A 17,142-nucleotide genomic window follows, 5' to 3' on the forward strand; every position below is an offset into this window, starting at 1 on the left:
AGGGCAACAGCAGATTGGGTGGGGCCCCCTGCCTCATCAGCTGTTGCCCTGCAGACAGCTTATAGGCAGTTCGGGGCAGTAAACAGCTGATCAGGTGGGGAGACTACAGGTCAATATGTGTTCAGGGCCTTTGTTTCTCACTGAAGCCAGGATCCTGCAACTGGTGTTGGACAAAGCCCCAGTGATGCCATTGGGAGCTCAAGCCGGATGTAGAGGTCCAAAACCAGATGTGTATATAGTTCTTAGTTCACAGAGGGAATGGACACAGACAGCTGGAACCATTTCAAAAGGGCAGCAGCTATTGCATTCTATTAGTTAACATGTAGGCAAGCCAGGACTGATGCACATACAGGCAGTCTTCGGATTTATGACACAATTGGTTCCTAAAAACCGCATCTTAAGTTGAAATGTTTTAACTCAGAACTGATTTTTCCATAGGAAACACTGTTATAAATGGGGGATTGGTTCCTGAACCAAGCCCTGATACCCTATTTTCACCAAAAATAATCCAGAATTTTGTACTCGATCAATTATAGATGAGCAATATAGCTACATTAAAGTATTTATATTGTAAACAGCAATCGCATAGATTTGGAAGGATTTCTTTAAGGTGACTTTGCTGGACTTTTTGAAGGGCTCTTGTTGGATTTTGTGAAGGGTTCTTGGCTGGAGTCTTCTCAGCTTTCTTAGTGTCCAGGGAAGTCGGGACAGATGTTCTCCAGGGAGATGGGTGATGCCGCAAACTTGTTCACTGGCATGATGTGGCATTGGATCAAGCATGGTAAAGTCAAAACTGACATCAGAAAGTTGAAACAGGGTGTCAATTTATACAAGTGTGAAATGTTGTAACTCAAGGAATGCCTGCATAGTAAAAATGCTCCAACTTTGACCTGGACAAAGCAGGGCTAAATTTGGGGTGGTTTTGTTATCTTTGTATCTTCCCAGTTTACCCACAGGTAAGGATTAGAACATAACAGTTGGTGCCCTTTTGAAACATTTCCTTAAACGGCTCCTAATGTACTTGTGTCCACTCTCTCAGTTCAGGTCCTGGGTGCTGTACTAGGAGATAAGCCATCTCATTGTGGCTAAACAGGCTTGAGTTTGTGTCACAGGCCACTCCCAGATGACCCAGCTATACCTGGCCATTCAGGCTGGGGAATGAAAGGTGGACTGACACTGTATTGGCTGCATCACTCCTTTGCATGTCACTGATTATAAAAACCATTGTGCCATCTAAGCCAATGGGTTGTTCAGTTTAGGTTCTCTTACCTCAAAGATGAAAAATAGACACCAACAATTAATACATCCATTATAGAAGATTATTTCATGTTGGGCTATTGTAAACTTCCTATTTCTTGTCTTACCACCAGTTGCCAAACGTTTGCTTTTCTTTTTCTAATCTAAAATACGAGCTGTTAATTTCCAGTCCTTGTCTTTTCTGTCTTTTCGCTTATAGAACTACAGAAATGATTGTGGTTTATGTTGGATTTTCAGTGCTTATCAGACTGCAATATCAGCACGTGATATTTTGCTAGACCTGTATATTTTGCTTATGGCACCAATGTGCAATTCACTCGCTTTTCTAACCAGCTGCCTTTTGAACCTAAAAAAAAGTTTCCAAGCAAATAATTTTACCGTGGGTGAGGCAATTACTGCATTTTGCAACTGAGAATAAAATTTCTATGCATTTATGCTTGATCTTTGTGTAAATTGAAACAGGTGGCCCATTTGCCTTTTAAACAGGATTTTGAAAGTTTAGGACATTTTAAATTAATATGTTTAATATTCTTGAAGGTAGATCTGTCCCTTTGCTAGTGCTGCCAACATTTTCTCTCTGCAGTTTGTCATAATCTTGTTCTCTTGCTGATGTTCTCTAGTGCCCGATACTACTTGCTTTCACAAATTGGCATAAAATCTCTACCCATTCAGTTACTTTTGCTTTTCAATTTTATCTCTTTCAAGCAGCACAAAAAAGTCTGCATTTCTAAAATAACAGCACTCTAAATAGATTCAAGTGGCATGTACACCCACTTCACTATGTGTTTTACTCCCAAGAAAATGACCAGTTATAAAATGATGGGACATCCGTAGAAGGTTACAGCTGTAGGAATTTGGCACAAGACGTGGTTTAAAAATTTAAACATGTAACAGAAGCTGGTTATTATCTAAATTTGTTGTAGTATAACTTACCGGTTATTTTCAAGAGTGGCATGTTAGAGACACGAGACAATGCATATAGTTTTATCAATTACTGTTGCCTTAAGTTGCTTGAAAGCATCTAATCTATTTCTTTGGCAAATTCTCCAGTACCATTTTTATGCAGATGCTGTTTTTGCTGTTGCTTGTGCGCGACTGGTTTGCTGATAGTCATTTCCACAGTCTTGTATATATATTTTGGAACTTCAGTCTTCGTTTTGCAAGTTATGTGTTTTCCCTTCAACACTTACAAGGATGTAATGAACAGAGCTGTTAATGAATCTGAGCAACAAAAAAATAGACTTAAAATAGTAAGAAAAGACAAAAAGCTAAACTTTATACACTTTTTATTGATAGTCCAGTAACCCAGGTGACTTGATACAGAACTTTAAAGTTGGCTGGATATTTTGTCATAAGGCTACATACTTCATTAGGTGTTAAGCCACATACGTTTCCATTCTTGCAAGAGAAAAAAGGTTGTTTTTTTTTTACAAGGGAAGCCCGGGGGAAGAATTGTGTTTAGGCCATAAAAAATTGTATAATTTGGCAATTTACAGAGTGGTCATGCACTGCAATAAAGCTTTATCATTCTAAAGGTGGGTTCAGGAGAATGCCGTGGTGCTAGGCCTGCTAACATCAATCATGGTGGTAGACCTCTCAAACTATGAATGCGTTCTATTTTTCTTCCTTTAAAGCTTCAGTTAACGTAACAAATTATTCACTGCTGCTTCCCCTGGGGTTAAGTGGAAGGCTCTGTCTCGTTGGTTTTCCAAAGTTATTTTAGTTTTTGCCGCTTATTCAAGTTTTTTAATGAGTGCCTCAGTTATCAAGAATTATAGTTCCAAAAGTGTACACTTTTTCCACTGATATCTGACCTGGTTTACTTACTACTGGTTGACAATGATACACATGTATCCAGTTCCCAGAGAGGAATGGCGCACCCTTGACTTCGGTACTCCAGCTTTAAAAAAATGCTCTCCGCTCAATTTAGTTGCGCACACACCTGGATAGGTGCACATGCATCTGAACTGATGGAATGTGAAGCTTGGCCTTCTAAGTGTAAAGGGAAGAAATCTGTATTGGTGTGTCACGGATCCATGTGAATGAGAACTAAATAAATACATAATACAAGCATTCAGAGGGCACTGTATTAAAATGCTATTTTACTGCTTTCATCAAGTAATACACTAAATCCTCCTTTGAATAAGCAAACCAAGACTACTTCATTTCACCTTCAAAATGAACACTACTCTATACTAGATATTTTTTCACCATTCCAGTTTGTTGTTGTTACTACAAAACCATTCTGAGAACATAGACACAAAAGTTTTATACATGCAAAGAAGACCAAAAAAAAAAAATAGTCGGAGAAACAAGAATAAAGGAGGTGCTGTATTCTTGGGAACTGGCTTTCCTGAATTCATGCTTCCCTACAAATACAAATACGTTGATATGGAAATTTATCCTTCCCTCACTGATGAAATGCAGGAGTGGATGCCTAGTTCAGTCTGGAAATAATACTTTGTTCATCTGAATAAAGTTTACAAATAGAGACAGTTAAGGAGACATGTGCAAGAGCCAGGATGATCAGTATGTAGGAAATCTGCTTTTGTTGGGATTCTGGGAAGAACTGTCAAGATTTCTCATGAAACGAAATTTTCCAAAAATATACTTTTGTATCAATAAGAGCATCTCTTTTTAGGCTTTGAAAAGTGTGTTAAAATGGTTTTGAAACAATGATCAAAGCACTGATCCAAAGGTATTAGATATTTCAGGTATTGAATGTTTCAGCCTCCTCAGAATGCCTTTCTCTGGCTTGTCAAAACTAATCTGCCAAAATAAGCATGTTTCTCCGGAAAGCTTTAGTTTTGATGAAAGAACATTTTTGGCCTGAAAACTTTTGAGCAGCTCTCCTGTTTAACACAAGACACAGTATTTCTGATGATGGAGTGAGTCTTAACACAATCACTGAAAGAGTGGCAAAACCAAATTAATTGTTCTGAAGTGCATGTTCTGAAGTATTCAACTGCCCCATTTTCCAAATACCTCATACCCAACTGCAGTAGAGGCCATCCTTTCTTTTGGCAGGTATGCAACAAATTAAGCCCTGTGCTTTCCAAGTACCACTCGAATCCATTTTTCCTTGACTGATATGTTGCTCTGCTTCCTGCCCTGTGCTCCTTGCCACATCTGCTGCTCTGCTTTCTGCTGCCTGTTCTGTCTGCCTGTGTTGCCTGTCTTCTCCTCAATCCATCATGTACCCCACACACAGGTTGCCTGTGCCACTTGTGAGACATCCTGCAGGTTGGTCACCTTTGCTATTCTGGATTTACCTTCCCAACAACCCTGTCATGTGCATGCTGGGGTTCTCATTTTGTAGTTGGAGAACTGAGGCAGACAATCTCTACGGCAGTTGCCTAAATACTTTTAGAAGATCTGGGTGAGTGTCTTGCCCAAGCACATGAACCAAGTCTCAAGCACCAGGCTTGTGTTCTAGCTATTGGACCATCCTTTCTGTCTTTCTTTGTCCAATTGTAAAAGATCATGTAAAAAGATCTTTGAAGCCAGTTTTACCCATTTTTCCAACAAAAATTAGTTTCTGTAAATGTAACTTACAGGTGAGTTGGACTTGTACATTAGAAGAGAAACCAATACTGGTAAACATAATGTAACAATCTCAACATCATTTATCACAGTCCAGAAGTTTTCCTGTGCAAGTTTTAGCACATTATAGTAGTCTCCACAGTGTCATTGCTAAAGCATTTGCATGACACCTGTTTACCATGGTAAGTTTAACTTCTACGGTTTTATCATGAGAGAGATTGATTTATAACTTCAAATCTATACTTCTTCCCCCACTTTATTATGTCATTCACTTATCTGTGAACTCTGACTTAAAAAAAATCAACTGGTAATTTCCTCTCCCCGAGTTTATTTTAATAGCAAGTGATGAGTTGCATATTTGAGCAGCAAAACAAACACAGTGCAATAACTCATTCCATGATAAAAGCCAATTAAAAGTTAGTTTCATTGAAACTAGAGGACATAAATATATAACGTACACTGAACAAGGAAATAATTTTAGTCTACACATGAACATAAGACCCAAGAGCTCAAGACTGCTATATTCAACATAAGTCCTTGATATTTTTTTTTTTTTTACAAGTTATACACTAAATGAATGAATAGATCTCACATGTCCTGCATCCTCATGAGGGAATGGTTCTTTATCACATAAGATAGAAACTTGTCCTTCTGACTATCACACCTCTTGGAGGGCTGATAAGTTAACCAGAAAGGAACTTTCACGTAGCTCGCTGATCTAGATTAGTTTTAAAAGTGCATACTTTAACTTTGTACTATCGTCTAAACTCAAATGAAGATAGTAACGGACTGATTGCAAAAACATAAAAATGTTCAAGGCAGGAAAAAGTACAAAAGGAAAACAGTAAAAACTCAATCTGTTTGATTATACAAAGGGGGAAACATTAGTAACTGCATTAGGCTTGCTTGTTTTTGTGTAAAAATTCAGATTTTGGCAAATTGCATGATGAGAGTCCAGCCATTTTGTACCCGTCTCCACAAAGTACAGATATTGGGCTACACAGGTTTCCCTAAGCCCACTGACATGAACTAAATGGATGCTGTACTCTTTCCAAGCTTTCATCAATTCTGACTGCTGGTAAGTTTCTCAGAGGAGAAATGTTTCCATGATGAATACTTGGTGTGCAGCTGAAAAAATGCATGCTCTTGCTTCAGTTTTTAAATGCTCCCACTCTGCTTGCTTTGCTAATGAAGTTTTTCAGAAGATCATGGTCCATTTCTGCAAAGCCTTGAGTTTGAGTAACTACAGTCAAGTGGTTTATGCAAAACCTGAAGCAAAATTCTTCTAAGTCCTATGGATAAATTGAAATTAAGTTAGTAATATTGTATGGATAAATAAAGTCAGCCATCATGTATTAGTAATCTATTTTATCCCACATGAATATTTACAAATGTTGAGTGATGCCTAAACTAAAACACTGCAATATCAGCTTATCAAGAAAGCCTCTATAGTTTTGGGCCACGACTCTTCCTGGTGTTAAGTTTGAAGCCAGGCTTTCAGAAAATGTCAGCCAGTTGTCAAGGAAGGAGACTGTCTATATATATATTGCACCAAATACAATCGAGAACAGCAAGGGTATTAAATCAAGAACTAAAGAGTTAAATGTGTAGTGAAGAAAGGGTACTGCACACGGGGCAGAAAACAGACAGGAAGGACAGAGGGTGCAGCTAAAAAGGGGTGCACATTTCTTTACTGTGTTATGGTGTCATTTTTTAGTCTACAAGCAAAACTTCTGAATTTTCTTATGAATGATGAATACTGAAAGTGTGACCATCTCCTGTTTTAAAAGCGTATCATCTGAACAATTAGCAGATGCTCTACCATGTGAGTTAAACTAGCAGTCCCACTGATAAGCAGTCTGATCAGCTATAAATTAGGGGCCTACTAACTCACAGCAAGACAAAGGCATTTTTGTTGCTTTGTCCCAGCACAAAGACCTTATTTTGTGGTAGTCCCACTCCACTGCACTGATTGGCATAGAAGCCTGGGGGGAAGAGGGATGAGGGGGCAGCTGCCATCTTGATTACTGGTTGTACTTCTGGCCCTGACCCTCAGTGCTGATTGGTGGAGAGGTCCTGGGGAGGAAGGACAAGGGGCAGCTGCCATCTTGGCAACTACCTCCTCCATGCTGCCCCTGCAGCTGGTGCCTTCCTGTTCCCAGCAGGCTGCAAAGCCTACGTGGGAGGGGAAGAGTTAATAATATTTTGATTAAGTTTTTCTTCCCCATGGATTTTGCAGGCAACTCCAAGTTTCATGGTTTCTGTAAAACCATGAGTTAGGTAGGTCTCTAACTAAGTGATAGAATGAGACATGTCTATTTGAATTATACAGCGAATTGGTTTACTGCAAAAGGATCATCCACCCACAGGCTATCACTCATAACAATAAAGAAGTTTATTCAGGAAAGTTACTAGACAGTCCAACAGGGAAGCAGCCAGTCTTGCCTCTATGTCCCTGGTGGGATGCTATAAATCATATTAGATAGAGCTGGGAAACATGTATTAAGTCATCTTTCCCAGCCCTCGTGTGCCACGTCATATAATCTCTAGTACTTTGCCCAAACTGTGTTTTATGACTCACACAATTGCATTTGTGACAAGTCCAACTGAGATGAAGTAACTGGAACTGTTCCTGATTTTCAACAGTGCAATCAAAAATGCAGGAAGGAAGAAAGTGAATTCTGGAGATTCTATACTGGGTCCAAATGAACCTACAGTTTAAAGATCAAAGAGTTTTGGGATCTTGCCCTCCAATATCTTTATAACTAAGGTGGAGATAGAAGTAAAGTGTTCACATGCTTCTGCCCTGACTACTGCTAAACTCCTCTTCACCAATAAAACCACTACTCATGACTGCACCTTCAACCAAAAATGCATTTTCTTTGCTTATTAATCCGACTACATCATTCCCATTTCCAATTCCTCCACTCAAGTGTCTCCTTATCTTCAAGCTCTACTCAAATCCACTCTACTGAACATTTCATTTTGCACCTTACTACCCTGCCTATCTCATGCTATCTCTGCTCAGCTTTCAAGTTCCTTCATTCTACTTCCGTTTGTCTTTACTTCTGCATCCTCAATGCTCTCCATACATGGAACAACCAACCAGTTCCATTCTGCTAGGTCTTCCTAGTCACCTCATTTAAGTTCTTTTCCATACAGGCTTCCTCAGAAAAGCAAAACCAAATCAAATACATTAAAAATATTTTTAAAAGCTTAGTTTACAACATCTGATGGATGTCCTACTGTGTCTTGCCTTCTCTGTTTATTTTAAGTCTTACTTTTATTTTTGTTCAGGAAATAACACCCTTAAAACCTGGGTAAGGCAATCCTGGTGAGGTTGAAATGATGTACAATGCTAATTAAATCTGAAAAGAAAGATATTCACATCTCCAAACACCAAAAACTACACTTGTTGGTCTTTTTTAAGTTTGAATATTATCTGTCTACAAATTTTTTCACAAAATTAAATCTATGCTTGTGTGCAAATAAATACTTGTGATGGTGCCCTCAGCATGGTGGGCATTATCCAAACATTCTAGAATGATGTTTCCCTGCTCCCAGCCACTCACAGCCCAAGACCACACAGCTGAGAATATTGATAATGCAAGAAGAGAAAAAACAAAAGCCATTTTGCTTGCAGGTCAATATGGTTCTCTGTAAGCAGTATGGAAAAAGAGGGTTTTAGAGCAGTGTATAAATGTGGATAGTGAACAGTTAGCAGAACAAGTTTCCAGTTGTGATGCAAAACTCAGCAACCTGAATAAGTAGTGGGGCAGTTAGGATAAACAGTGATGAGACTTAAATTTCATGCTAGCAATGATAGAGAAATAGATTTGAGATATTCCAAAAGGATACTAAAGGACAATTACATTAGTGGCTGCATTTTGTGTTGACTGAAGCAGGTTAAATGTCCATATTTTGGAAGCCAAAGAGTGTGATTAAAACAGTCATCTCTATAGAGTAAGCTAAATACAATAAATAATTATCCTCAAAAGCTTCAAGTCTCAGAAAACATTTTTTACTAAAGAGCCACCAGTAGTGATTAAAAAGTTCTCCATACCTGAGCTTCATATTTAACAGCAGCTGAAAGAAGAGCAATGGCATTCTCCTCACAAATGCCTTGTTTGATTGTTTGTTGACAAAGCTTTTTCAATCTATTTTCTCTATACAATGTTGCCAAATCTAGCAGCCCTGTGGAAAATTGGGTTGATACATCATATATCTTCGGTTAGCCTGATACAAACCTATAACACTTCTACTCCATAGGATTGTTTTTCCTGTGATATAATGCTGCATTTTTATAGAAAAACTAAGAAAAGGCTTACATAAATAAAGAAGGATCACATACTTATTATCAAGTAAGTTTTCCAACTTTTTCATAGTTGCACACATCTTATTAGAGCAGTGGTTCCCAACCCCAGGTTGCAACCCAAATGAGGGTTGCGGGGGCAATGCCAGCAGCGTCGCACAGAAAAGAGGAGCCACGCCACGTGTCAGGAGCTCTCCAGGCCGTCACCGCCACTGCACTTGGCTCCCAGCAGCAGTGTGCAGAAAAAAAGGTTGGGAACCACTGTACTAGAGTGAACCAGTTCCGTTCTTTTATCATGTGGACCCGTTCCTTCCCATTCATGATGATTCCCCTGGGACAACTAACAAATGGAAAAGTAATAATACATGCCTATTCATGTCTTCTAAAAATGGTCCAGATATGATAAGTGAGGAATCCTTATTTAATAGGCTTAATTCTTTTCTCATTATTTGATGTTCGTTTAATCATCTCCTGAGCTAGGGACAGAAGTTACACAAACTGGTTGAAGGTGATCAGAAACTGGTTTAACCCTGTAACAGAACAGAAGTTCAATGCACATAAACTGCTTTCAAAGTGGCCAAAACTGGTTTAAGAAATCAGATTTAACTGATTTAGGTCAAATTGGTTTAAGGAACTTCTGTCACAGACCCCTTCCTGCTTCAAGTTAACTCACAGTCCTCCAGCATCCCAGGATGCTTTGCAGCCCTGAGTTGTGCTGTGCTGTCTGCTCCAGAGAGCAGGGTTAACCCCATTACCTCTGCTCTAGCTGGCTGAGAAAGGGGGTGGGGTGAGAAACCCAGCTTTAGATCGCAGCCAGATCTGCCTGCAGGGGGTAGAGCAGCCCCTTCCAGGCTTTTCCCCCCACTCACCTCTGGAGCAGAGGAAGGGGGGTGGCCAGACCCTGGGGCCAGGCAGGCAGAAAAAGGCACAGAGGGAGAGGCTTTAAAATATCTCTTGCCCGCATGGGCTGGGGTCTGCTTGGCAGGGGCACAGCAGCCCCTGCCAGGCTTTTCCCCACTACCTGCTTGAGTGGAGGAGGCGGGGGTGTAGCCAGACACCAGCCCTGGGCTGGCATGCTGAAGCACAGGGGAAGGAGAGGGGTTTAAACCACTCTCGCTTCCTCAGCCTGGGTCTGCCTGGCTGGGGTGCAGCAGCCCACTGCTTAAATTTCATTTTGCCATCTTCGATTGAAATGTCCTGTTTCTTATCTACCAAATACCCTCTTTGACATATAATTGTAAATTCTATGACTGTCAAAATTTAAACCCTCTCCCTCCTTTCTGTCCAAGCGTGTGGCCCAGTGCCGGCATCTGGCCATGCCCCTGTCCCCTCTGCTCATGTGGGGAGCAGGGAAAAGCTGGCAGGGGCACAGCTGCTCCTGCCAAGCAGACTTGGGCTTAGGGAGGAAGCAAAGGCGATGTTAAACCCTCTGGCACAAGGGGTTTAAACCCCCATGCCTCCCCTCTGCTTCTGCCCCCTCCACTCAAACAGGGAGAAGGGAAAAGCCTGGCAGGGGCTGCTGCATCCCTGCCAAGCAGACCCCTACTGAGGTCCCCTGCAGACAAGGGGGTTTAAACCCCCTCTTCTCCCCTCCCCCTCAGCATGTTGGCCTGGGCCAGGGTCTGGCCACATGCCTCCCTCCCCACATCCCCCCACCTTCAGTGGGGAGCAGGGGAAAAGCCTGGCAGGGGCTGCTTTCCCCTCCCTGCCAAGAAGGGACACCCTGGCTGGGATCCCTTCACACCAGGGCGGGGCTTGAAACCCCCCTCCCCAATCATAGTCAGAGGGCCTACTGGGGCTGGGTCACACCCCACCCCCCAGCTCATGCAGGGAGTAGTCAAAAAGCCTGGAGGGCTTCTCTCTCACCTTCCCTCCAGCCTTCCAGCCACTGACAAAGAGAAGGGAAGGCCTGCTCTAATGCCCCCCACTTCTAGCCTGAGCCGCTGCAGGCACGTAGCTGTATTTACAGAATGTCTGTTCACTTCTTCTCAGTTTACTCTACAGTTTAGACTAACCTGCAAAGTTTGAATGGATTCAGCTTCAGACTTTTTGACTGTCTGTATTAAGTCCTGGTGTTCATTCTGTCCCTCTCCTCTACTGCAGCTTTGCTATTCTTCTTTTCCTGAATCTGATTCCCTGTAGCTTGGATCCCTTCTCCCTTGTTCTACCAATGCAGCAGCATAAAAAAAAAAGAGTCTTAAGGGAAGGAAACATAAAATGGACCATCCTCAAGATGATCTTTTCAGCACCCATTAAAACAAACCTCATTGTTTTTTTCTTACAAGTAACTTGAATTTACACCCATTCATTACCTATTGCATCCTCAGGAGGGAGACTGATGTTGTCTGTGTACAGATATTCCAGAAAAGCTCGGTAAACAGGATAAGGGAACTCACTCATTTCTATTATTTCATCATCATTGTTACTTAATATAGAACGAAAATGCTCACACCTAAGAAACAGAAATAAGGGACACAATGTGGTAAACATAGCTAACTTCTGACAAGTTAAGAGAAACAAGATCTTTGTATCAATCAGTTTAAAGATACACAATAAGACATGCACTGATGTGATAAACACCAATCAGATATTTTGGGGGAAAGGCAGGCAGGAGTCTGTTGAACTTATTAATTCTTCTACTAATTATATACGATTATCCTATTCCCTCTTTCTTGTTCTCCAGCTCGGTGGCCACATCTACATGAGATGCTAACTGCACAGTAGCCTGATGCTACTGCGCAGTAGCATCGCATGGCAAAAACCATGATGTGACACTACTGTGCAGCAGTAGTATTAAGCTACTGAGCAGTAGTGTCACAAAAAAGGTATTTGCCAGCACTACTGTGCAGTAACAGGTTTACTGAGCAGTCATTTTGTACTTGTTTATACAAGTATAAACAGGTACTAAATAAATAAGCAGTAACCACTGCACAGTAGCGTCTTGTGTAGATGTGGCCAGTGATTCTCAACTAGGGTGCCACAAAATCCTTTTATGGATGTCGTGGGATGCCACACAATATTATCATTGAGGTATGCAAACACCTATACATGACTCTCAAGTTAAATCCAGAGATTTTCAATAAGGATTTGTAGCATCACAAACATTCTGACCTGTTCTCATGTTTGAGTTCTTTGCAACAGAATTTCTCCATTATATGTCCATAGTTATAAAACAAATGAAAGCTAAGTTGACATTTTCAGAGGAGCCCCTTGAGTCTAAAATAGTTGAGGACTATTGCTCCAAATGAATCTTATTTTCAAGACTGTACGTACCAAGTATTTTAATGTCACTGTCCATGTCCAAATTCCAAATTTAACTTGATCTCCTCATACTCAAAATTTAAAATAATTGCAGCTAAAACAGAGGTGACATTATCTTTTATCATTTCATTGCTATAACCACATTTTAAAAAAATGCCTGTTTTGCCTGTTACATTTATTTTATACAATTTCACTGGATTTAAACCCCCCATGCCTGTCAGACAACAATTGGAGGGCAGATTCTTTTTCCAGTTTTTATAAGAATGTTACTGTACTATGGGCCCAAGAATATTGTAAAGATAGTTCCTAACTGATACAAAATATTATTAAATCTGGTATAGTTTTGAAGATTTTTTTTGATGAACCTGAGTAGCTGGTCTTTAGGAAAGCCTTTTCTAAGAACAGCCACAATTACTTTTATTCCTCCTACAAACACCGTCTTCAAGCTCTAACCATTAATTAAGAAAATAAGATGATTTTACTATACATCCCCTGATCTAATCTGTAATATCTTCCAGATGCAAACAAATTATTTACATGTTATATATCTTTCAGTTATCTATACATACAGTACAAATGAAAAAAATCAATGTATAACTTGGTTTAGTCTTCCTTTTATGCCTAGTCTAATTTGTTATTTATGCATATATTTTGCTTTGTATATTGTTATATTTCTCCATATGTCACAAACAAAATCCTAAAATATTAAGAAGTTATATTCTGAGTTCTCTTATGGTACTGCATATAAGTATGGGATTCAAATGGATAGACAAAAAAAAAAAAATCACAAATTTCTATTTTCCCTGAGATCAGAACAGACGAATCACAGCAGTGGTAGCCCTCTCCAATGGAATAGAGTGTTAGTATGATTCACTACTTCTGTACAACCTGAAGATCGGGAATTTGGAAGGTGGGGAGTGCATGCTGCATCTTTTTAAGGGAACAACAGTTGCTACTTATCCACATAATCCCTACAAGCCCATGGAAGCATCTACATTTGCAAGCAGAATATTTCTGGCCACCGCTACAGGAGGAGGGTCTACCCCATCATTTCACTACCATGTGCTAGTAGTCACCAGTGATAGAATAAGATAGACAGGCAGAAGGGAAGTCCTATTAAATTATTAAAAAAATGCACCAAAAAGGTGCTTTTATACATCAGGCACTTGTGACAGTGCTCTGGAAAGAGAAGTGTTTTTGATCAGTTGTGTCCTGAGGCAGGAACAGCTCAATAAAGGTACGAATCTCATGTTACATTGTCTAATAGGCAAATTTTTATCTATGGATTCTTACCTTCAGAAAAGCAGATTTATCTCCTACAAAGTACTGCTTATTTAAAAAAAATGTTTTAACTAAGTTAGTCTCTAATTCAAAGGTCCTCAGATGGTAATTATATTCCTTTTCATTCCACGTCTATAAAAGTTTCTTATGACAGGATTGTGTCTTCTCACTCTGACATTAAAAAAATAGAAGGTCGGGTAGATTTTGCACTTTATAGACTAACTAAAATAGTTTATATATAAACCACATATATACCCACTATTTTGGTTAGTACAGCACAAGTTTCTGTGAGCTCCAGCTCATTTCATCCAATGCTGTGAAAGGTTTTGTATTCCGATTTCTCTCTCCTCATACTCTGCTTTCTTCATTCTTTCACACCATCAGATAAAATGAACTTCAGCTCACAAAGGTTTGTGCTATATATAACTACTTTGGTTAGACTATAAGGGCGCGTCCAGATGAGCACAGTTGTGTGGTATGTGGTGCTGCAAACACATCTGCAGAGCCACATACCACACAAGTCAGGTTTTCTCTGTGCTGCAAGGGCACACTGTGCATGTGTGCATTGCTCCATTTTTGTTTTATGCAGGTTTTTCTGACCCCCTGGATATCCAGGGGTCAAAAAAGACCCAGGAAAAAAAAAATGGAGCAGCACAAGCATGGGCAGCACACGCCGCTGAAACGTGGAGCTGGGCCGCCCAGAGCTGTGCTGCAGCTGCCAGCCAGGCTCCACCCAGCAGGATTGCCGCTGCTGTAATCCCAGGAGGCCCCCAGGTAAGGCTGCTAGGGCCAGCCCAGTGCTAGCCCCAGACTCCCCTACTGCCCCCAGGGGAACCTGCCACATGCCAAAGTGTATACGGCATGGGTATTCCCCAGGGACCAAACATCCGCATTCATCTGGACATGGCCTAAGGCGCAATACTACCCTGCTTCTGCTTGATTCCAGACTAACACAGCTAGTTATGTTTCTCTGCTCATGGATACATAACCAAGGGGAGCTCTCCCCAGTCATTACCTCCCTGACAAGAGGTACTAACTATCTCAGAAACCTTACAACAAGCGTGTGTGTCAAATTCAGATCCTGCTGTGACATCACTATCAGGCTAGCTGAAAATAATTATCTTAATGGTTTTATATTTAGACAAGATGCCAATAGCTTGATCCCTGTACATGGAAAAAATTAATTGACTTTTTTATTGTTAAAAATTATTATTGCGGTGCCATAAATTTATACCAGTCATGGCGGAGTAAAATAAGGGATTACAGTCTAGGAGCAGCAAAGCAAAGATTAGGAGACTAGTGAATGTAAGGGTAAGATGTGAATGAGTTATTCACCAAAAAGAACAAGCTAGGAAAAAGTTTTGGCAGACAGGATTTACAATTACGTGTCAGAGAGGATACTTGGCAGATAAAAAATAGGACATGTGAAACAAATGAAAGTTAAGCAGAATGTAGGAGAAGAGAATTAGTGGCTAGTGAGAGAGGAGATGAAAATGAAGGAAAGTTTAAATATGGCAAGGACAAGAGCTTGAACCTGTGCAGTAATAAACAGGAAATCAATAAAGGGTTTCAAGAGGAGAAGCAGAACAACAGAGAACTGAAAATAACAAAACAAGGTGCAACCAATACATGGGCAAGGGTTTTGACACGAGACGTATGTCAGGAAAGGGCAATTATTAGGTGGGATGAAGCAAAAAGATTAAGAGACCAGAGATAGAATAAGAACCAATTTGGATGGGTAGATAGAAGATCTGGCTGATTCACAAGAGACGTGGGTTATGTACCTCATTTTGCCACTGATCTGCTATGTGAAGTTGGGTAAAGTTACTTTATTTCTCTGTGTCCCTGTTTCTCCTCCCAACTTGTATCCATTTATTTTGCATGTAAAATCTTCCAAGCAGAGACCTCTGTGTGTTTCTACAGTGTCTAGGACAGTGATTCTTCACTAGGGTGCTGTAGCCAGGAGGTGTGAGGAGATAAACAGATAAACTCAGGCTTAGGCTTGTCCCTGCCCGGTTGATCTCCCCACCACTTCCCAGCCCCTCAGCAAAGAAATGCATACTGCATGATATAAATAATTTCTTGAAATGGGATGCCACTCAATTCATAAAAGTTATGGAGGTCTCCTCAAATCCAACAAGGTTGAGAATGACATGTCCTGAGACCAACACGGCTACAACCTACACCCTTATACTAGACCAAAGCACAAGGATCTTTGGGTGAATCTGGTATCTTTTAATAGAACAACTTAAATAGTTGGAAAAAAAATGTTTAAGCAAGCTTTCGGGTTCAAAGATCCTTTGTCAGGCTGAGAAAGTTTCAGCGGTTAGTGTGTGCTCTTCCTGGATATAATGAAAAGCAAAGAAGCCAGCGGCTGGGCTGGTATGTATACAAGATAGGCAGTCAGTGAAGATGTAGATTGAGGAGTCAATGGGTGAGAGACTGGCTGGGTGGGGGGGGGAGAGAAAGGGGATGAATGGTGGAGAGGTACCTGGGGAGTCAGATGTCAGGCAGGTTATAATGTGTGTCATAAATCCAATGTCTATATTTAGTCCATGATTTTTAGTATCCAGGAGGTTGATGAAGTGGAGTTCATAGGCTCGTCTCTGGGAAGTGTTTTGTAAGTTTCCTTTGAGGATTAGAACTGAGAGAGAGTGGTTTTCTTGTGAGAAATGTGCCCCCACAGGTAATTGGATATTCTCGTGTTTGACAGACCTTGGGAGTGCATTCATTCTGTTGAGCAGTTGTTGTTTGGTCTCTCCTATATATTTTCCATCAGGGCATTTGGTGCATTGGATGAAAGATATTACATTTCTGGAGGGGCAACTGTAATATCAGGAAATGCTGCTGGCTCTGTTGTGGGGTGTAGTAATTGTGGGGAGGGTGGAGATGTGTTAGCAGGTTTTGCATTTCTTGTCATGGCACGGTCTGGATCAATTGGGTGTGTTCTGGGCCTAAAGAAGTTTGCTTCTGGTGAAGAGGTTAGCAAGGTTTGGTGCTTGTTTGAAGGCTGGGATAGGTGGGTCTGTGAAGATTGCTTTTAAGAAAAGGGTCTCTTTCTAGTCTGGGTTGCAACTGTTTGAGGATTTTCCCTATGGGTTCGAGGGAGGGGTGATATGTCATAACCAACTGTGTGCCATTTGTGGGGGGGTTTCTTCTGTACTGCAGCAATTCTTCACGTGGTATCTGGGTGGCTCTTTCAAACGTGCAATCTCTCTCTCTGGAGGAGTGTCCTTGTTGGGTGAAAGCCTTTGTAAGATTGGTGAGGTGGCAACCCCGGGTGCTCTCTTCAGTGTAAATCTGGTGGTATCTGAGGGCTTGGCTGTATATCACAGCTTTTTTGGTGTGTTTAGGGTGATTGGTGGTTCTGTGAAGATATGTATGTTGGTCTGTGGGTTTCTTGTATAATGTGGTCTGTATTTTATCATTCTGGATACTGATCATCGTGTCTAAAAAGGAGATGTTGGTGCTGGAGTATTCTAGAGAAA

The 17,142-nt window shown here is 40.8% G+C and overlaps 1 protein-coding gene across 5 annotated transcripts in view; it reads right to left on the minus strand.

Moving 5' to 3' along the window:
- Positions 1-2,536: 2,536 nt before the first annotated feature.
- RCBTB2 (RCC1 and BTB domain containing protein 2) overlaps positions 2,537-17,142 on the minus strand; it is a 67,890-nt gene continuing 53,284 nt past the window's right edge. For 3 of the 5 annotated variants that reach the window (XM_025211768.1, XM_025211769.1, XM_006030178.3), the window contains 3 exons: positions 11,425-11,564; positions 8,864-8,994; positions 2,537-6,092 (listed from right to left, as the gene is read on the minus strand). In XM_025211768.1, coding sequence (XP_025067553.1) covers positions 5,952-6,092; positions 8,864-8,994; positions 11,425-11,564 — 412 coding nt within the window. In that variant the 3' untranslated portion in view covers positions 2,537-5,951. Of the gene's footprint in view, positions 6,093-8,862; positions 8,995-9,492; positions 9,643-11,127; positions 11,277-11,424; positions 11,565-17,142 lie in introns of those variants that run through there. The other 2 variants (XR_001358566.2, XR_003095623.1) reach the window with 2 other exon arrangements.

Source organism: Alligator sinensis, unplaced genomic scaffold, assembly GCF_000455745.1.
Source record: "Alligator sinensis unplaced genomic scaffold, ASM45574v1 scaffold820_1, whole genome shotgun sequence".
Taxonomy (NCBI): domain Eukaryota; kingdom Metazoa; phylum Chordata; order Crocodylia; family Alligatoridae; genus Alligator; species Alligator sinensis.